This window comes from Pyrus communis, chromosome 8 (genome assembly GCF_041283825.1).
Source record: "Pyrus communis isolate YQ-2024b chromosome 8, ASM4128382v1, whole genome shotgun sequence".
NCBI lineage: Eukaryota > Viridiplantae > Streptophyta > Magnoliopsida > Rosales > Rosaceae > Pyrus > Pyrus communis.
Window position 1 is genome coordinate 7460019 of NC_142572.1, and position 22522 is coordinate 7482540.

Consider the following 22522-nt stretch of genomic DNA (forward strand, 5'->3'; position numbering starts at 1 on the left):
TGAATTTAGAGTTATTAACAAATTTGTCACACATAGCTTAACGTACGTGACAAAATGTAACTTGCTTGTGGGTTTAAAACTTAAAGATTCATACTTGCGCGCAACTATCACGTTCATCTTATATTATAATGTACGAAAAAGAAACAATGAATTATTAAGATATTAAATAATTTGAATGCGACTTTGTTAACAACATTGTGATGCGAGTCTTCATTCTATACTCTTTTATATTATATCATGGGTGGCAATATATGGCAAAGAAATTATTGAATACTAGCCAACATGATAGGAGTGGGACGTGAAAGGATTAGGACTAGGGCTACTCTCTTTGTTGTTCATTTGTGTTTGGACAAGCTATAGAACCGGATACTTCAGCTGCGTTTTCACCATACGTCAACCACAATTAGGTATCAAATTCACTACAAATTATAGTTTTAAAAATTCCAACCTTGCGTTGCGTAGACCTCGCCTAGGCTCTACGCGGTTGACCACTCTCTTTATTGTTCCTTTGTGTTTGGACAAGCTATAGAATGAGATACTTTAGTTGCGTTACCATAACAGGCCAACTATAATTAGGTATCAAATTCACTACAAATATATGTAATCGTAAAATTCTTGTGAGTCGAAGTGTTGCAAATTCTCAGCTTTCGACTCACTTCTTTAGTTTCTATCTCTCAAAATTTGGTCCCTCCTATCTCAATGAGTGTTCGAGGGATTCAAGTTTGGAAGTTTCGCTGCCTATTTTTGGGCACTGACCTGAGCTTTGGGCTATATTTTCTATGGCCTCCAACTTGATTGGAATGGTCATGTGATATTTTGTCTTTGTTCTGTCTGGTTCTAAGGAGTGCGGTTTTGTGGGCCAAGTCTCGCCAATAGCTTCAAGTTGTTAATCCAAAAGGATGGGGCCTAAAGGAAAAAGTTTATTGGTTGATTTCTTTTTATTATATAATAATTATAATAAATTCATTTAAATTCTGAGTAGCTAAATGTATGTCTTGTCTACCATTGATTGATCTTTCCGCTAGTCGCTTTTGAAGTACTTACTCCAACAAAGTTATTTAAACACGTTTGAGACTTTTATTAAAATTTAGGTACTGTGTTTATGAGCTTTTTTTTTGTTAAAGTACCGTTGTTAGAAGCACGTTCAATTTTTTTATTAAATTCAAATACTTCATCTTCAAAAAGCATTAAAATGTCTTTTATATTTCATAAGCCCTTTTAACATTTTTTGCCTAAAGCTCCACAATTTTTTTTCTAAACAAACCTATTTTTTTAATCACCTAAAATAAATATAATAAACTAGAAGAGTACTCCACAAGTATAAGTTTTTTTTTTTTTTTTAATTCATGCTCTAATTAAATCTTACTTCTAAAATATTAGAATTGAAGTTCTATTTTTCTTTGGAAGTGTGGTATTATAAAAGACTTACATAAATAAAATGTCCACATACATAGGCCATGAGAATGGAGAAATAGCTAATATAAATGGCATTGTAACATGTATATGATACAATGATATATATTTATATTAAAAGATGGAATGAATAAATTAGTATCAAACTCACCGATCATGAAATTTAAACTTAAGACACTTACAAGTGAAAAAATACCACTAATTGTAGGATTAAGTGACATATTATAACATTTATAATTAAGAGACAATATTGTTAATTTGGGATGCTAACCGTCCGTTATGTGTCCTATACATCATACTTGGGCCTTGGCTTATCAATTAGCTGCAAAACATTGCACTAAATATCTCACTTTCTTTTTCCCTTCCTTTGAGTAATCAACTAGATCTTACCAAGGAAGAAGAATGAGTGATAAAGGCTTCAACACCAAAGTACAAAAATCGGTACTCAAAAAAACCAAAAGATACATAAAAGAACATTTTTTTTTTTTTGAACACCATAAAAGAACATTTAGAGCGAGGTAAAGTAAAAGAAAAAGGCTCTCTCTTTCCTCTCGACCCTCGCCGAAAGAAAAAACCGTAAGCCCCCTTCTTGCCGCTGACTCCTACTTTTGGTGTGGGTCAATGGCAACTCCTCTTACTTGCCAATCCAAGCCACTCCTTCCTCTTCTTCTTTGGCTTTTGCATATCCTTTTCTTTTAGCCTTTAATTTCAAGTTTTCTTGAATTTTTGTCTCAATCTCACTAACTTGTTCAGATTTGGGCTTTTATGCCCATTTTTTCCTCTGATGTTTCTCCGGTCTTTAATCTTTCATCGGTGACCTCTTCTACTCGAGCCGTCACATGTCTCTCCTTGGTGGCACACTTCGGTGTTAAGTGGTTGTTAAAGTGCTTTTAGCATTATTTTGTAGGATTATGGCAACGTTTTGTGAGCGGGTGACTCGCTCACTCCCTTTTTTTATATTCAAGGTGAGTTTTTGCTTTTGGTGGTGATGGTGGATCAGTGATGGTAAGGCAATTGGTGTGGTGGAGTTTCCTATCTTTTAGATCTAGTGTTTGTATTGTTGTGGCCTTGATATTTTTGGGCTTTCCTATTGTATTTACTTTTGGACTATGCTTGTTTTTGAATTGCCTTTAGGCTTTAGATTTTATATACTAGTTTTTTTAATTAATGAAAGTTATCTAGTTTGACAAAAAAAGTAGGGAGGCAAAGTATATCTCAAGGCAAAATTTAGATAAATGATAAAAATGCGCATATTTTTTCTCCTCCTACAAACTTATGTTTAATCATGCGTTGTTTTTGTTTGATTATTAATTTCGATGACTAGGAATAAAGAGAAAGATATAAGAGAATAAAACTAGTGTGTGAAAATCAATTCCCAAAGTTTAAGATTTAAAAACGTTTTTTATGCTATCATGCCAAAGAATGAAACAAACCCATTATTGTGGCGTAGCAAGTAGTCTTGCAATGAAGTTGGTAAAAGAAGCTTGTGGTAATAGATGACTGGCTCCAACATATCTCTTGATGTGCGGCATGACTAAAAAAGAAGTGGCACGACCAACTCTTTCAAGTTATAAAGCAATATAAGCTAGCTAGCTAAAGCTAGGCTAGGCATAAATGGAGGACAATACATTCAAAACCCTATCATAAGTCATTTCACGTTCTGATTTTATCATTTTCTCACATGAAATTCATGGGTGGTGCTATCTAGACATACATTTACCTTTAAATCGACGGCTAAAAGTTAAAAAAATTGTAAAAAAAGTAAGGGTAAATTACATAAAATTACCTCAACTATTAGGTCAGTCATAGTTTCATACCCCTTTTTTAAATTTTTTTAATGTCATACATTTAGTAAGTTGTCTGTCAATTCCTCTGTTAAATGATAATGTGGCTTGAGGTGGGGCCCACTTTTTATTAAAAAAAAATTACCATTAAAAAAAAAAAAAAAAAAAAAAAACCCAAACACCCATCTTCCCCGACCCCTTCCCCTTCCCTACAACCCAAACCCAAAACCTAGATCCCTTCCCCTTCCCTTTCCCTTTCCTTGCAACCCTCGACCCCTTCCCCACCCACGCCATCTCCCCACCCCCCCCCCCCCCCAAAAAAAAACCCACCTCCTCCTTCTCTGCCGACCCTTTCCCCCATATCCCTTCCCCTTCCTCTTCCTTGCAACCTTCGATGTTCCTCCCCTCTTCGTCGACGGCGTCTGGGTTGGTCCATTTTGGGGAGAAGGGTGGGCGGTAGAGAAGGAGGAGGTGGGTCTGGGGGGGGGTAGATGTTGGCGTGGGTGAGGAAAGGGTCGGGGGTTGCAGGGAAGGGGAAGGGAAAGGGATCTAGGTTTTGGATTTGGGTTGCAGGGAAGGGCAAGGGGTCAGGGAAGATGGGTGTTTGGGTTTTTTTTTTCTTTTTTTTTTGGTGTTTTTTAAGGGTAAATTATTTTTTAATAAAAAGTGGACCCCGTCTTAAGCCATGTCAGCATTTAACAAAAGAATTGACAGACAACTGACGGAATGTATGACATTGCAACTAATTCAAAGATAAGGTATGATATTGAATTTTTTTTTTAAAAGGGTATGAAACTGTGACTGACGTAATAATTGAGGTAGTTTTATGATATGTGGATAGCACCACCGTTATTCATAAAAATAAAAAAGAAAAAAAAAAGAGGGTCGGAACCAATGTCTACATGAAATCACTGAACCTCGCCTTAACGCCGGGCCGATAAAATACTAGGCCCAAGCTACCTTAGGCCCTTTCAAATTGAAACTAATTTAATTGCAAAACATAAAATAAAATAAAAAACATATTTATAAAAATTAAAAATAATTTGTAGAAAGTAGCTGGATTTCTTTTAGACACACATGGTGACATTTTTCTTTAACAATTGGAAATAGTGACAATGAATAAACCAATACACTTGAGGATTTTTGCATAAACTTCAAGTGTGTTTATCCCTATCATGACATTTCTGTGATTAAGATTTGTATCCCTATACGGAGGTTTTGATTTTTAATTTTTTTTAACTGTCTTATAAACATGTCTATTTGCATAAACTTCAAGTGTGAATAGAATGCCATACTATAAACATGTCTATTTGTCTAACTATCTTATATTCAACTCCAAAAACATTTTTTAAAACCCCCCACTAGGTATTAAAAATGTATTTTTTTTACCACATAACTATCAAACAAGTGTCAAATATCATTCTTCTTAAATTTTGTTCTAAGTTCATATAAGGAAAAAGTGAGAGTGATACTGATGTATTAGCTCATATAAAAAACAAACTTTTATAATGGTTCGAAAAATTTAAGTATGATATTAATATATTAATTTAAGTGTGATATTAATATATTGAACTCATGAGTAAAATTTAAGTGTGATATTAATATTAGTATCACACACACTTAAATTATTGTCAACCACCTAATAACCAAAATTTCTAAAAAAAAAAAAAAATCAAGGGCAAAGAAAAGGAAGCGAGAAAAGAAAAGCAAAGGCATTTCCAAAAAAAGGAAAAATCATACGCAAAGAAAAGGAAGCAAGAAAAGAAAAGCAAAAGCAGAGAGAGAGAGAGAGAGAGAGAGATAAAGGAAAGGGAAACGACAAAGGAATCGAAAGTCGGCGCCTCATGAGTCATGTCTCGTTAGCTTAGCCGACCAATCATCACGTCCTTTTCCTCTCCCCCACCAGAGGCCACCCCTCCTCCCCTCCCCTCCCCACCCCTCCTCCACCAAACAGCCCCCCCTCCCCCTCTCTCTCTCACTCCTCTAACACTCTCTGTTCTTATAAAACCCTTAGTTCCTCTCTTCCCTCTCGTTTTCTTCTTCTTCTTCTTCTCCTTTTTTGCGTTTTAATTTTTTTTTTTAACTAATTTAATTCCTCTCTATCTTTCTCTCTGCGGTTTCTTCCGTGTATATTTTTTCCCAATCGGAAGACGCCCCAATTCTATTCAGATCTTCCCCAAAAGATCTTATCTTTTTTGGGTTTTAATTTCTGGGTTTATTTGGAATTTGGGTTTTTTTTTTTGTTCTTTAAATTATGAAAGACGCGGTTGTTCAAGCGGTGGTTGAAAGGGTTGAAGACGGCGATAAGGAGAAGAAGAAGAATCGCCGACCCAGTCGCCGATCCAGACAAAAAAATTCCACTTCAGGTACTTTGATCAATTTCCCCTTTTTCTCACTGAGCAAAGATTAAATTTTTATTTTAATTACTGAGTTTTGATGGTGCAAACTAGGTTTTTTTGAATTAGTTAAAATAGAATGGTGATTTCTGTGTATTTTTGGTATTTTTCTTCTTGTTTTTGTGTTGTTTCTGTTTATCCCTTATGTCACTAGCCTATTGGTGCTGTTTGGCTGCTGGGTAATCTAAGTCCTGGTCAAGGAGTGAGATTATCCTGCAAATGCTAAGGTAATCACTGACTGATTGGATAAATTTGGAGTTTGATGGAGGTATCTACTACTCTCTCGAATAATAAGTGCAAATTAATCAGATAATATTATATATATATATTTATTTATTTTTTTTATGAAAAGCTTAGTGGGTTATATGCATTCTTAGCAGTGAATATCTTTCTGAATTTTGTTTCTTATGCTTATGTGAAGCATTATTTTGATGTGATTTGTTCTTTTTCTATTCTATATCTTCGTTGTGTTCTTTGGTTCTGAATTTTATCTTTGTCTGTTTAATTGCAGCAGCTACTCCGAGAACTGAAGTATCTGAGTGCCTGGCAAATGGAAGAATTTCTAATCATGTAACCACATCCTTGAAGCAACCTCAGTTAGACATGCATCCTCCAGATGAGCACGGAACGATAAAAGCATCTAATTTGGCCTTCAATTCATTGCCAACAGTGCACATCAATGAGCAAGTCAACCACGAGGATGTGCAAATTTCGGTAAATCAACATTCTATCCCATGTGATCCTGCTGGAAGATTTATTTCAAATTCTTGTCCTGAACCTGTGGCTTGTGGAGGATCGCCTGGAATGTTCAAGGATTTCCCTCCTCATCATGCTGAGAGTTATGCTCGAAGAAAATGTTTTACTTCACACTGGCCCATGGAGGCTGTTAATGACGCTCTAGAGGTACATTTATTTGGTCTTGATTTGTGTTTACTCATTTTTCCATGGAATCTGTTTACTCATTAATCATTATATATGAACCTGTTTGAAGTTGTATGGTTGCTGAAGAAAATGATCACTGTGACTCATTTATTATGTTATTTTTTCAGAAGGGTGATGCTTTTAAAGCTTTGTTTCGAGTCAATGCACACAACCGATTTGAGGTTTGTGATCTTATTCTATGTTTATATTTGGATATATTCTGTGGGGTTAGTATTTCCCAATGCTTCACCGTCATACCTTTCTTATGTAGTATGCATACTGTGTTCTGTGCTTGTAGGCCTATTGCAAAATTGATGGTGTACCAACAGACATTCTCATTGATGGACTTGCTGAGCAGAATAGAGCTGTAAGTCTGGAATTATTTTCTTTTACATTCTGCATCTTCACTTGGAAACCTTTTGGCTTGTTTGCTTTTTCGTCTACTATACTTTTAAGGAGTTGACAGCCTCATTATTTTACTGGATCGCATAGCCTTCATGATTTCTATGTATTTTTTTATGGTGACTTTCTTTTGTGTTGGGAATACAGTTCAATGAGCTCACAATTGCTTGGCATTGACTTTTTTATATTTAGATGGAAGGAGACATTGTGGCGATTAAGGTTGATCCCTTGGCATTATGGACGAGGATGAAAGGATCAGCTGGGACTTGTACCAGTTCTGCACTGGTGGAGGATTTTAACTTACCACAAGAAGCTAATGAAATTTCTGGTCTCAACTGCAAAGGTAAAGCTAAGGTAGACGAGGTGGATTTGTATGCTAATGGTAGAAGAAGCCTGCTTCCTGAGAGGGGCTCATTTCCTCAGGAAAGTACTTATCCTGGTGAATCTATTACTTCAAAGCCAATTGGACAAACAAGTTATGATCATGTTGCTGGGAGGTACCCCACGGCTTCAGATTTTTTACAAGAAGGTTCTCATGGTGAGCAGAATGAAGTTGCAGTTGCAGTAGAGAGGATATGTGCCATGATCAGTTCATTCCCTTCAAAACGACCAACTGGCAGGGTTGTTGCTATCATTGAAAGGTCTCCACGTCGAGACTCTGTTGTTGGTTTCCTTCATGTTAAGAAGTGGATTGCTTACAGGGAAGTTTGCAGAAACAACATGAGAAAGAACAAAAATGCATTATTTTCTAGTGACGAGTGCATTCAGATGACCCCAACTGACCCAAGATTTCCAAAAATGGTGGTCCTTGTGAGAACCCTGCCTGATTCAATCAAGAAGAGATTGGAGAATGGTGATGAGTCAATCGAAATGGAGTTGTTTGCTGCCCGAATAGATGAATGGGATGAGGAAAGTTCTGCTCCCCAAGCTGTCATCTTGAATGCTTTTGGCCGGGCAGGTGAAGTACAGCCACAACTTGAAGCAATTTTATTCCAAAATTCAATTAATTCATCAGATTTTTCTCATGAATCAATTTCCTGTCTTCCTCATCTCAAGTGGGAGGTGCCTCAGGAGGAAATCAAAAGTAGAAAGGATCTTCGAAACCTATGCATATTAACCATCGACCCTTCAACTGCTACTGATCTGGATGATGCACTCTCAGTTGAGAAATTATCCAATGGAATTTTCAGAGTTGGTATCCACATTGCTGATGTGTCGTATTTTGTTTTGCCCGATACACCGTTAGACGAAGAAGCTCAATCTAGATCAGCAAGTGTGTATATGTCACAGCGGAAATTACCAATGTTGCCTCCTGTGCTCTCAGAGAATATTGGTTCGCTTAACCCAGGGGTAGAGAGACTTGCATTTTCAATTTTCTTGGACATCAACCATGTTGGGGATGTTGTTGACCGATGGATTGGCCGCACTGTGATAAGATCGTGTTGCAAACTTTCTTATGAACATGCTCAGGAGATTATCAATGGGAAACTTAATTTGGAAAGTTCTAACATTTTAGGAAACGGCTGTCCTCAGTTGCATGGCCATTTTGAATGGTCTGATGTAATTAGATCTGTTAAAGATCTTCTTGAAATTTCCAGAGTTTTGAAGGAAAGGAGGTTTAGTGATGGGGCTCTTCAGCTTGAGAGCCCTAAAGTTGTTATTCTGTTTGACGAATGTGGAGTTCCATATGATAGCATGTATTCTGAACGGAAGGACTCAAATTTTCTTGTTGAGGAGTTTATGCTTTTGGCAAATACAACTGCGGCTGAAGTCATATCTAGAGCTTTTCCTGAGAGTGCATTATTGCGGAGGCACCCAGAACCTAATATGCGCAAACTCAGGGAATTTGAAGCATTTTGTTCTAAGCATGGTTTGGAATTGGATACGTCGTCTTCTGGGCAGTTCCAGCAATCATTGCTGAGAATCAGGGAAGAGCTCAAGGATGATGCTGTTCTATTCAATATTCTTATGAGTTATGCTACAAAACCAATGCAGTTGGCTTCTTATTTTTGTAGCAGTGAATTAAAAGACAGAGAAAATGATTGGGGTCACTATGGACTTGCTGTTCCTTTGTACACTCATTTTACATCTCCACTGCGTCGGTATCCAGATATTGTGGTGCATCGCACGCTGGCTGCAGCCGTAGAGGCAGAGGAGTTATTTTTGAAACATCGGAGACTGTTGAATAATTTTAGTAGGGGGGATGAAGTTAAAATGAGATGTTTCACTGGTATTTATTTTGATAAGAATGTTGCTGAATCCTGTGAAATCAAGGAAGCACTATCTGCTGCAGCAATAAAGCATAGAGTTCCCTGCTCTGAAATGCTTACTGATGTTGCTGCTTATTGCAATGAAAGAAAGCTGGCTAGTAGACATGTCAAGGATGCTTGTGATAAGCTCTACATGTGGGCCCTGCTGAAGAAAAAGGAGGTACGGTTGTTTTCTACTTATACTTTCTGATTTATTTTTAAATGTTAAATCTCTGTTTTCATTGTTACTCTTTAGCTGGAGGGCAGCGTGCTAAGAAATTTTGCCCCTCATTTCCATCATCTGTTTTATGTGCCATTACAAGTAATGACTCCCATAATAGACCAACTGTGCTGTCTCGTATTGACCATAGCATTATCTGACTTCATATAATGGTGTTGCCAGACCCATTGTGTCCTCTTTTTATGCCACCCTTCTCTTGATTCTTGTCTAGCTGAGCTAGGTGGTTTGAATACAAGCAGTCCTATTGTTCTTTGGTGCTGCCTTCATTTTGCATTTACGCTTTAGGTGTTTTAGTTGTCTTCTGTGCTTAATGTCTGGCTGTCATTTATCGGTTGCAGATTGTATTATCAGAAGCAAGAGTATTGGGTGTGGGGCCTAGATTCATGTCCATTTATATTCACAAGCTTGCTGTAAGTAGCTGTTTTCAGTTGTGTAATTTTTATGCGACTATAGGATGGGAACCCATATGCAATTTACTGTTACTACATGTCTTCAGGTTGAACGTCGAATATATTATGATGAAGTTGAAGGCTTAATGGTAGAATGGCTTGATGCTACATCCACATTGGTGCTGAATTTATGTTCTAACAGACGCTCACATAGGAGAGGTAGTCCTGGTAAGTGGAGGGCGCTTGAAGATGTTGCCTTGGTTGTTAGACCTTATGACCTCAAAGCTGAACTAGGCGGAACTGGTAATAGTCCTAAAGAGGGTGCCGTGGTCCAAGATGTTGGCGTAGCCACCCATAGTGAAATTGATCCAGTGGTTTTCCCCCTTACACTCTGTGTTCTTTCAACAGTTCCTGTAGTGCTTCATGCAATCGGGGGGGATGATGGACCCGTTGATATTGGGGCAAGGCTGTACATGAGCTCATATCTCTGATAGATTGGGTTTTGAACTGGTTAACCTAGTTGCCGATGGTTGGAACTTACGGAGATGAATGGATAACGGAGCTTTGGAATTGGTTGACCTACTTATTACAGATGAATGATAACAAGGCTCTTCTTGGAAATGGGCAGGTTCTGTTGTAGATAGGACATTAGTGTAGTCCGGATAGAGTTTAAGAAAAATAATAATTTTCGGTTTAGATCTCCGCTGATGCTCTATGGGTTATCTCATACCGAAACGTTTTGTGGGAGGGTGTTGATAATGGTAGAAGGGGGTGTGTCTTAGTCTCTGTCATTGGCTTTTAGCAGCTGTTTTTGATAGAGCTGCTTGCTGGAATAGGTCTCTGTTTTTGCTGGCCCGTCTCATCCAGTGTAACTCGGTGAATGTGTCCTGCCAGCGTCTGGCGTTTCGACACCGAGTTTCATAAGCCAAATTTGTGGGTTTAATTTTCTCTGTGTAGTTATTCCTGGATTGCTGCCCAATAAGGTTTTTGGCTTTGGGTGGCCAGGATTAGGGGTAATGATCTGGGTTTGTTCTAGTGACATAAATGAGTGACTGGCAGTCTCCAGTTGATTCATATGAAAGCACAACACTTGTGTGAATTACATTTTCTTTAAATAATATGATTCTTCACATTAAGTTGATATCGACCAAAGGAGCAATGAGAGCCAATCTTCTACAGTCCTTTGTGCGTGGACTCTTGGTAGCTTTTATCATTAATTGACATGTGTTAAGGTTACGACAGTAGAGCTAACGAGATTAAAGTTTATGAACGGGTCAATCAATGATGGAAGTTACTGAGTGACCACACAACCTGAGTGCAGAAGATTTGAACTCACAAGCAATCATTACTAGGGTTTGTTACTAAAACAAAAAGTGATTTTCACGCATCATTTTAGCTGCTCAACACATTTTTATTTTTGGTCTTTATATTGAATAAATCAAATTGAAATAACGGGATATAATTAAATGTGGGTGCATGAGAAGTCAAAAATAGTTTTTATTTATCATTTTCCTTAAAAATTATTTCTTACGTCTTAGATATTTAGTTGGTCAAACGACAATATTTGAGACTGATAACAAAATGACAAAATTGCACATGATTATAGGTTGTACAAACGTTCTCTAGATAAGCACACGTTAAGTACTTCTTAATAATTTACTTTTAAGTGCTATTTTAGAAAGCATTTTGATTTATATAAGAAGTTTCAATGTTTATACAATAAAAGTACTTTTAGTAGAAACACTTACGAAAATAAACAATTCCAAATCAGTCATAAGAGCTTCAATATGCACTCAAAATCTCGAGTTCAAATTCCTTGATCCGTAATGCCGCTTGTATGCAAAATAGTCCATCCATTTTCTTCTGTAACAATGTAGTTCAATCTAGAATCTTTCATTTTCCTACCAATTCTTATTTAAAAGCTATAGAATTAGTTTTTGCAATAAAAATGATCATTTTTGTCTAATAAAATAATTTTCTTATTTTATAGTACTGAATGATGCGAAAAATTTACAATTAAACTTTTTATTTAAAGATCTATAAATTTGATAATTTTACATAAAATTCGTACTACTAACTCAGCACTTGTAAATAAAGTGCTCTTTTTTTTTTTTTGGGTAAATCTAGTTTGCTACCTTCAAGTTTAGTAGTTTTCAACATTTGATACATGAAATTTTTTTCGTCTCAGAGTCATATCTAAAGTGTTAATTTTGGGACAGTCTTATACATCCATTAGTCTGGTTGTTAGGTCTCCCGTTAATTGATGACGTGGTGCTATGTGGACAATAACTGGGCGCCACGTGTCATTAAGGGGTCCACATGGAAATTAAAATTAAAAGAAAAAAAACCCCACTCGTCTTCTACCTCCCCCCAACACCCTCCATCCCTTCTTTCCTCTGCAACCTGTACCATCCATTCTCTCCTTTGCAACCCTTACCCTTCCTTCTCCCTTCTACAACCCCCACCCATCATCCCTCTTTTCTCTCCTCTGTAACCCGCACCACCCTCCCTCATCTCCTCTAATCCAAAGCTTGCCTCAACTCCTTTAGCGACCACCGCAACCTCAGCAACCTCCGCAACCTCCGCAGCGGCATCGACAGCAAAACCACCATCAGCAGGATAAACTGCCCTGTCGCAGCCAAAGCCCCAACATCAACAAGATGAAGGGGATGTTCAAGTCCAAGCCCAAAACCCCCGCCGTCATAGTTCGGTAGACCTGAGATCTCCTCGTCTATGCTCAACGCGCTCCCGATTCTTGTGAAAGCAAATGGGAGGAAAAAGTACATATTTTCCTTCCATTATTGATTTTGTCAATCAAAATTGATTCAATTCAATCCGATTGAAATTTTGATCAGATTCTTCCTTGCTTCTATATTCTATTATCTTAAAACATTGAGAAAATTGGGATCGGTGGTGTTTTCGATGAGCAAAGTTGATTGGGATCTGTTCAAGATCAAAGTTTAGATTTTTGAAGTTTTTGGTTAATGCGGATTTCATTGAAATTGGTGATTTTGAATTTTGAAATTGTTAAATTGGTTTGTGAATTCTTCAGTTTAATTAGTTTTTTCAAATGCAAATTGTGATAAGAGGAGATGAGGGAGGATGGGTGGGGGTTGCAGAGGAGAGAAGGGAAGGTACGGGTTACAGAGAGAAAATGGAGGGTACGGGTTGCAGAGGAAATAAGGAAGGGAGGGGGTTCGGGGGAGGTAAAAGACGAGTGGTTTTTTTTTTTTTTTTTTTTTTTTGAATTTTTAATTTCGACGTGGACCCTTTAATGACATGTGGCGCCTAGTCATTGTCAACATGGTGCCACATCATCAGTTAACGGGAGATGTAACAGCTAGACTAACGGATGTATAAGACTGTCCCAAAATTAACACTTTAGGTATGACTCTAGGACCAAAAAAACTTCATGTACCATGACACACCCCGACCTGAAAAGTTCACTTGGACTCTGAAATCGAGTTGTGTTGGCCGACACCAGAAGGGTGACAAAGCCATAAAGTGGAGTGTAGTGGAAAAAAAATGTAAATAAATTTAAACCTAAAAGTGCCTAAACAAAAGAGTGCAGGTGAGCGGGATTGTACCAATTTCACACGTGATGGTAGAGCATAAGAACAGTACAATAATTAGAGTAAGGGTTATACCACTAAAGATAACCATCTATTGCGATTTGCCAGAATCTTCGTTTACACGTAAGCACAACTACTAAACCTGGAGGGGTGAAAAACAAAGTTGAGTGGGTCAGCAAAACAACATTTTGTAAAGACGTTTATTTTCGAATATACTAACCCCTTGCCGTAAAACAAGTATAGTTTCCTTAAAACAAACTATGTAAGCATGTAAACAATAATACAACAACATTATAACTAGAAATATGCCAAGTCATGATATATCAAATGCCATAGTAATATAATCATGTGATAATCAAGTATAATCAATTGCTCATCAATTTATGCTAGCACACGAGTCGGAGTTTCATAATGCAACCTGCACGACAGGACTGGGTGTAATCAATACGCTCTAGTACTACGATCATGTTAAGACTGGCGCCGAGGCGCGGTCACATATGAGTCGGAATTGCCTAATGCAATATGTACGATATGACTGGCACCTAACTTGGATCTAAGGTGAGCGAATGGTGCGGATGTGAACATATACACGTGAAGGACTGGCCCTGGCTCTGGGCAGAGTACTAACACCGGAGTGCGATAGATGAGCATGTACAAATATGTATGAACGTCATGACAGTAATATCCCAACCATATAACAGCATTTATCACATTTAATATCACAATAACGAATACTTGGTAATTATAAGTGTAAAAATGAAGTAAATACGCATTTATGGAAACTATAACTATGTATAGGTATAAAAACAAACTGTCCACTCACCTGGAGTCCACGCTACAACTCCCTAGCACGAATGTCAAGGCGTCACGAACGATCGTCGCCTAGAACAATTATCAAATCACAACTCAGGATTCTTATCGATAGAACACACAACTCATGTAAAACACATCCCTGAGGACCTTTTAGAATGATTTGAAACCCATTGACAAAAACTAAATCGTCAGTCAAACGTCAGCGGTAGAGTCCATAACCCTACTTTATTCGATCCGGAAGATCCGTACCTCAGATTTCTGATCTGTAAGTTCCTATGGTCCTCAAATATTATGTACTATAAGGTACTAAGGTTTGGTGACGATCCAATGGTCGGATCGTCAATTCATGCAAGGACCCCATGACGGCTAACTAGGTGGTCAACTACGAAACTACATTAAAACATCGTAATTTCACGAAACGGATGTCAAATATAGAATTGGAGCATCCAAATTAGACTAAGATGGTCAGGTGGGGTCCCGGCCCACGCGCCACCGCACGCGGTGGTTGGCCGCCACGGTTTGCCGGAAAATTCCACTATTTCTAAAAATTCTCAAATTTCACAAAAATGAAGATCTCAAAGAGAGGAACAACTTTCATACTTGCCACAAAGTCTAAAAGTGGACGGAAGATGGTCAATTTTGCCCACAAAGCCGGTGGGTGCCTAAAGCTTCTCGGCGACGATTCGTCATCTACAGTGGTCCAACGAGGTCAAGGTTGGTTGGGATTTGCTCCAGGGATAATGGGCTACAAAGCCCAAGTGGTGGCATTGGCCTTCACTTTGCTAATTCGCCGAAAAATTGAAAAGAGTGGTCAGAGCACTGTTGATTTTCGTCGACTCTCGTGGCCTCAAACATATCCCGTGGTTAATCAAGGTGGTTCTTGGGTGGGTTTTCTAGAAGGGAATGAGAGCTTCAATATGGTGGTGCTGCTGCTGAAAAATTCCACCGGAGTTGGTCAAAATCGGCCTTGGAAAATGGGAGGTCGAACTAGGTTGCACGGGTTGAAAGGCTGACAGGAATGGAGGGGTGAAATCCCTCTTTTTCCTGATTGCCTGCTGCCTGCTGCCTTCTCCCTTTCTTCTAATTGGTTCCTTGTCCCTTTAATTTAATTGGTCCACCATTTCCTTATCTGAAGGCTGATTGGGCCTCATCCCACAAAGTGGGAATTCAATTTAATTGAAACTACACTTTGAATAACCAATTTCAAACGTCTGTAACTATACCGTTATAATCCGGACTCGCAAACGGCTTTCGCCTATGCATTCGTACCAACGAGTACTATGAGGATACGCTAAAACAATAAGTCTGACGTCTCTCTAGACGATGGTCAACGAAAGTCAAAGTCCTTGCCTCTAGGGTATTTTCGTAAATTCACACTTTTAAAATTAATAAAAACGTAAAATTAGGGACGAGTTGTCACAATCTACCCCTCTTAAGAAAATTTCGTCCCCGAAATTTAAAATCATTAGTTACACAAGACTCAAAGATAGGGAAGAATAAAATATATGTACTAACGAAGAAATCAAGTCCGAGTGGTTGTACAAAAAGGGAAAATGCCGCTTCGTCACGATTCAGAGTGCATTATTTCTTTTTCATGCCTCCAATTCATACTCTTTTTCTTCTCTAGTACAATACTATAATATAATAGTTTTCTCAAAAACAAAGAGTAAAAAATATTTATATGTACTAACGTCCCGTAAAAAATACATACATATAACTACATAAAGTTAGAGTAGTTGTACTGATACTTAAAACTGAAAATAACATTTTCAACTACGTTCCTGAGTGTTGCGTACTCCGAAAGTAAGTAATAGCACGAGGCCTTTTGGGAGCTCACTGACTTCGGATTCTATAGGAACTCCGAAATTTAGCGATATCGCGTGAGAGCAATTCCAGGATAGGTGACCCACTGGGAAGTTCTCGTGTGAGTTCCCAGAAACAAAACAGTTAAGGCATGGTCGGGGCCCAAAGCGGACAATATTGTGCTACGGCGGAGGCAGGGCCGGGATGTGACAATTTGATATTAGAGCCAATCCCTGGCCGGAAGTATGCCGACGAGGACGTCGAGCCCTTAAGGGTAGACCTGTAAACGGGCCGGGTTTATTGGGTTTGGGTCTGATTCAACCCGACCCGTTAATCTAACAGGCCACCCGAACCCAACCTGTTAAGCTAACGGGTCACCCGAACCCAACCCGTTAAGCTTAATAAGTCACCCGTTTCACCCGTTAACAGTTTTTTTTGTTTTTTTTGTTTTACATTTGCATTCCAATACAAATTACACATCTTTTACCCAAAATTACAAACATTAACTAACAGTCTAACAATTTATATATATATATATATATATATATATATATATATATGTATGTATGTATGTATGTATGTATCAGACTACATATACGCCATGGGGGCAATCAATCAGCCCATAAGGGTTTTACAAAATGTGAAGCATAGCTATACGCCATGGGGCAATCGAACACCCAAAAATCTTCCAAATCAACTAATTAATGAAACTCCGTAAAGGTTTTCCAAATCAACTAATTAACTAACAGTCTAACATCTTATGCCGTATTCAACATCACCAAGATGTACCGCCCAATTACATCGCTACTTCAAGGAAGAATTTGCATATCGAACACCCAAAAATCTGCAACACACCCACAAAACACAATTAAACTCAACCCAGTACATCAAATTCAAATAAACAAGGATGCTGGAAGTAGTGAATTCATAGGCAAACAAAACAGGTTTTCACTTTATTGTGGAAAATACATACCATGCTTAATCAAGACTAAAACTATTGGAGCATTGTCCCAATTTTTCGTTAAGGCTCATGTCAAAAATTTCTTCAGTGAGTTCTTCCAAGTCAGCACCCTCTTTCTCTAAAGCTAAACATAAAAGGAAAAAAAGGAAAACAATTATAATCTATTATGTAAGAAAAAAATACAAAGTAATATAAAATTTACCTCCTTTGCCAAAAAGCTAGTCTCTAGTACAGAGCAAGGCTTGAACGGTTTCAGGCAACAAAGAACTTTGATATTGATCAAGCACCCTACCACTAATACTAAATGCTGATTCCGAGGCAACAGTTGAGATGGGAATTGTTAACACATCAGAAGCCATACGAGAAAGTACAGGATAATGAAATTGCTCCAGTTTCCACCATGAAAGAATATCCAACTCTTGTTTTCTATCAAGTCTCTTTTCTTCAAGATATAGATGTAATTCAGTTTTTTCATTTGAAGTTGACCCATCTTGGTAAATATTATCAAATTCCTACATATAAAAACAAAATAGAAACAATGACGTCAACGAACAATCTAAAGATGCATATTGAAAATATAAAACTAGGAATAACAAATATGAATACTACCTCAAAAAGTTTGTCTCCAACTTTTGTTTGAGTAGGAGTTTGATTGATTGGGTTGGATACAAGAAGATGAGAGAACTTGTCCATGTAACGACTAAAGAGTGCAAACAATGTGCCACTAACATCCTTCAACTCTCTGGAATCCTTACCATAAAGCTTGTCATAAGCCCACTCTACAAATTCCAATTTATAGCAAGGATCAAGAATCACTGCAGTAGCAAGAATCAAACTATACTCTGACCAATATTTTTCAAACTGCAAATTCATATAACTCCCCATCCGTCTCATGAAATCATCACAATCTTCCATAGCATCTTGAATACAATAATGGAATTTGAACACTTTTGGGAAAAACAAATTTGATGTAGGGTAATTTGTTCCGGAAAATAAGCAAGTAACTTCATAAAAATACCCCAAGAAATTGGAAATCTTCTCTATTTTATCCCACTCTTCCAATGAAGGACATGAACTAAAATTAGAATCAACAAGTGCCAAATCGAGAAAAGCACGACGATAGAAAATAACACTATCCAGCATTGTATATGTTGAATTCCATCTAGTAGGCACATCTTGTCTCAACCTTCTTTTACTACCTGCCAATCCTACTTGTGCAACGCAAGCAAAAAACTTATTTTTTCTCGCTTCTGAACACTTTATAAATTTGATGCACTCATGAACTTTTGTCATTGATCCATCAATTTCCTTTAGTCCATCTTGGACTATTAAGTTTAGGATGTGAGCACAACAACGAACATGGAAGAACTTTCCATCCATTAACAGCAAACCTCTAAAATGTAATTGTTTCTTCAATAGCTCAACAGAACAATCATTTGCAGAGGCATTATCCAAAGTAATGGAAAACAGTTTCTTTTCAATCGCCCACTCAACTAATAAGGCGTTAATTTTTTTAGACAAAGCAACCCTGGTATGTGGAGGAGGCATATGACAAAAATTTAAAATTCTTTTGTGCATTTTCCATTCTTTGTCAACAAAGTGAGCTGTGAGTGTGAGATATCCATCAGTTGCAACAGAAGACCATAGATCCGATGTCAAACAAATTCTTCCCTCAATTGTATTTAACCAATCTCGAAGTCTTATCTTTTCATCTTCAAACATCCTCAACATATGTTTCTTAACGGTATTTCTACAGGGCAGTTTGATATCAGGAGATGTATTTAAACAAAGTTCTAATGCCCTCATATTCAACAAACCTAAAAGGCAAATCATGCTTCACTATAACCTCAATCAATAGCTCACAAAAACTAATATGGTTAAACTGAGGAGAATGCAGTCCAACTTGAGATTTCTTCATATCAATGGGATGTTTTTTACTACACGAATCCATATGATTCAATAGGTTTTTCGTCCCACAATTACTGTCACATACATAAACTATCCCATAGTTTTTATACTTTGCATGTTGTTTATTATCAGGACCAACATGCAATTCTTCAAACAAAGTCCAAACCCGAGATCTCTTTTGACATATCTTACCCACTTGTATACCTTTAGCCTTTCTCTTTGAAGGACTTGGTGCACTTGTTGTACCTTGTGTATCACTTAGATTGACTGTTGACATTTCCATAGCCTCAATGTTCTCTTCCTCAATATCCATCTGCACTAACCATAAACATAAGATGCATCAGATGCCAAGGAAGTTGAGACAACGAAAATGCAGAGCAGTGTGTTAGTTAACAGTTAACTTAATAAAAAGCAGGATGAATCTCTCTTGTTGTGGTGGATGATCCCTATTTCCTTCGGTTTTATGTTTCTTTTTAGAGTGTTCTTTTTACCCCATGCAAGCCATTCAAAAACCTGTGATTGGGGATTAGGCTATTAGCTATATTTATAAGACTATTTTCATAGTTTTCTTAAATTTCAAGTTCTTATTACATTCACAAGTAATAAGAGAAAGAACTAATGAAGACTTGTTGCCAACCATTTTTAAAATGGTCTTCAAAATGAAAGTGTGTGGTCCGAAACTGCGGTAATGAACCATCAACTTATAGGCAGTTCACTTTGAGGGAGTATAAACTCCAAACTCAAATTGATGTTCAGGAAACTGGTGAGAAAGTAGGGCTCTCAAGAATTCTTCTTTGAAAAACGTCTCAAAACTGATGACAGATAAACTATATATAGATATATGTAAAAGAGGACAATAATCGTGAAATAACAAAGTATGGTCTGTGAACTATTTTTTTCTTTCTTTTATTCATTAAGTGGCAGCTATCTTCCTATTGAATTTGAAGGATCGTGAGTCCTTCACAAGTATGAAAATAGTCTTCATTTTGGCAGTATCTAGTGGCAACAAGTATGAAATTCACAAGTATGAAAAGAACTAATCGAAAACCCAGTAGTCCAATTTCACACAACCCTATTTCAGAAAACAATCGAAAACCCACAATTTTGCAAACAATTCAAACCATCAAACCCATGAAGCAATTTTAATTTTGAACACCCACAAAAAAGAGACAACGAAAGCAGCATGAAACAAAACCAGATCCACACTTTTAGAAGAACCTAGAAACAAAAACATAAGAAATCGGATCCAAAACAACAAAAAACCCATATTTAGAGAGAGAGAGAGAGAGAGAGAGAAAGGATTACCAGGAGCAATCTTGAGGAGGGACAAAAGAGAAGTTGCAAGAAGATGATGAGGGAGATAACCGGAGGCCCGATGCTAGAAGGGAAGGAGCACGGCGTGCGCGAGACCCGTTTATGGGTTTTAGCTGTTTGTTTGTTGATTTGTGCGGTGGCTGGTGAGAGTGGAGATGGACTGAGGTCTGAGGGTTTCTATTAAAACTATTGAAATTACACAAAAGTCCTCAATAAACGGGTGAAACAGGTGATTAACGGGTTAACCCGTTAACCACCTGACTTGTTTATCACCCACCCGAAAACTAATTTTAACGGGTCAGGTTAGGTCGGGTTGAAAATGCCAGGTCTACCTAAGAGGGGTGGATTGTAAGATCCCACATCGTCCAGGCGTGAGGATCCTGTAAGCCTTATATGTATATTCCCATCTCTACCAAACACGAGGCATTTTGGGAGTTCATTGGCTTCTGGGTCCATCGGAACTCTGAAGTTAAGTGTGTTCGGAAGAGAGCAATCCCAGGATGGGTGGCCCATTGGGAAGTTCTTGTGTGAGTTCCTAGAAACAAAACCGTGACGGCGTGGTCGGGGCCCAAAGCGGACAATATCGTGCTACGGTGGAGTCGAGCCTGGGATGTGGTGGGGGCTTGGGCTAGGATGTGACAATTACTATTGTGATGATAAGCAAGTAAATAACTCCCGAGGGTGCAATATTACCATCATGTCCCCTTTGGGAAATGCACAAAAAACGTCTAGTCAAGCCTCTACCGTGCTCACGCACTACCTCTTTTGGGTAACAACAACAATAAGATAACATTTCTATAACGTGCACTCTCACAATTGAACACTTGTTTGTAAAACTCCTTAGTCAAGCAAGTGCCAAGCAAAGAATCTCCATTCCAAATCTCCATAGTATCACAACAAAGACCAACAATTTTGTAACCCTAGTTACAAGTATTTCTAGTGAAGATAAGTATCAAATACGACCATGCTACAACTATAAAGCAGATAAACATAACACAACAAGAAAGTCTGGATAGTCTGTTTAGACTGGTTGTTAGTCTGAGGGAAATATATAGTCAACTACAACTTACAACATGTGGCCTTCAAGAAGGCTTCCCAAACACTTGGAAATAAAACATGTATCCTGATAAGATATAATAGTGGCATACCTATCATTTAGTCGAGCCAACGTAGTCTGTAGTGCCTTAGCAATCAAATTCATAGTGAAGTTCTCTCGAACTTAGTGAGAAAGTAACTACGTAAAGAAGGCTAGAAGAATACTTGAAAATTTGAGGATCAAAGCAAGTCTATCAAATCTAGAGTATGAGAAAATTGGACTGAATGCATAACATCAACTACAATGGTAGTTTTCGAGATATTCAATCACCACGGTAAAGATTCATTCAACCGAGCATTTGTTGGGTGATTGAATAATTAATGGTCACGACTGTACTTCCAACGTCAACGGTTCTTCTAAACAGTGCTTCTGCTTCAAGGCAATACGAAGTGTAGCAGGGTAGACACATACCCAAGGTTAACTAGAATACCTTACAGCACCAAGAGGTGAAAATGTTGTCTTTTTGAACCAACAGAAAGCGAATTAACTTGTCACATCAATCGATAATCACCATACATCACCAAAATCTCCACATATACAAGAAACTCGTACTAGGAGCGTATAATGATATTTTCCTATCTCTATTTAGACATAGGAATTGATTATAACGACTTGAACAATTTTTGATCATTTTTAAGTATCGTCAAATCGTGATAGGAGCATATTTAGGCGACTTACTTAGCTTGTTTTCGTGCATTTATATTGTTAATTCATAGTTGTTTTAGTAGTTTAAGCCATTTTCGTGTGTTTTTAGGTTCATATGGCTAAGGAAGCAAAAAGATGCATTTTGGAGCATTTTGGAGCAAAATTGGACTTGGAATGGATAGCTTATGTTTGGAGAAAAAGGAATGGACGAAATTGAAGGATTCCTAATCCATTGCAGCCACATGCACCCATAATCATTCACACCTTGCAGCCACATGCATTCACTCTTCATAAATCAGCCACATGCACATTCAATCATTCACACTAAAACCTTGCACATGCACTCCCATTCTTTAATCCATTCAGCCACAAGACATTATCATTGCACCACATTCAGCCATTCCACATGCTATTTCAGCCACATGCACTCATAATCATTCAACCAACTTTGCACATGCATTCATCATCATAACCTAGCTGTCATGTTCCCTCTTTTTCACCTATAAATAAGCATCCATTGCAGCCACAATTCATTCATTCTTCCATTTCAGAAATTCACCCATTCACACATCAAAACTGCCCTTTGGTCGTGAGTTCCCTATTAATCCAAACACC

General features: G+C 37.8%; 2 protein-coding genes across 4 annotated transcripts; one reads left to right on the top strand and one right to left on the bottom strand.

Annotated features, from left to right (window-relative positions):
• Nucleotides 1–4954: 4954 nt before the first annotated feature.
• Nucleotides 4955–10931, top strand: LOC137717957 (DIS3-like exonuclease 2). 2 transcript variants are annotated; one of them, XM_068457477.2, is made up of 7 exons: nucleotides 4955–5563; nucleotides 6108–6496; nucleotides 6643–6696; nucleotides 6813–6881; nucleotides 7109–9346; nucleotides 9745–9816; nucleotides 9903–10931. In XM_068457477.2, exons 1-7 carry the CDS (start codon nucleotides 5452–5454, stop codon nucleotides 10284–10286), a joined length of 3318 nt encoding a protein of 1105 aa, XP_068313578.2. In that variant the 5' UTR covers nucleotides 4955–5451; the 3' UTR covers nucleotides 10287–10931. The 2 variants fall into 2 exon arrangements, with proteins under 2 accessions (XP_068313578.2, XP_068313577.2); XM_068457476.2 differs by having other exon boundaries at nucleotides 4977–5563; nucleotides 6105–6496.
• Nucleotides 10932–16593: 5662 nt separating this feature from the next.
• Nucleotides 16594–20284, bottom strand: LOC137717104 (zinc finger BED domain-containing protein DAYSLEEPER). 2 transcript variants are annotated; one of them, XM_068456413.2, is made up of 6 exons: nucleotides 20158–20284; nucleotides 19057–19165; nucleotides 17554–17723; nucleotides 17237–17456; nucleotides 16957–17068; nucleotides 16594–16827 (listed from the first exon to the last, which is right to left on the bottom strand). In XM_068456413.2, exons 2-5 carry the CDS (start codon nucleotides 19163–19165, stop codon nucleotides 16962–16964), a joined length of 606 nt encoding a protein of 201 aa, XP_068312514.2. In that variant the 5' UTR covers nucleotides 20158–20284; the 3' UTR covers nucleotides 16594–16827; nucleotides 16957–16961. The 2 variants fall into 2 exon arrangements, 1 of the variants encoding a protein (XP_068312514.2); XR_015965683.1 differs by lacking the exons at nucleotides 19057–19165; nucleotides 20158–20284 and having other exon boundaries at nucleotides 17147–17456; nucleotides 17554–18735.
• Between the last annotated feature and the right edge of the window lie 2238 nt (nucleotides 20285–22522).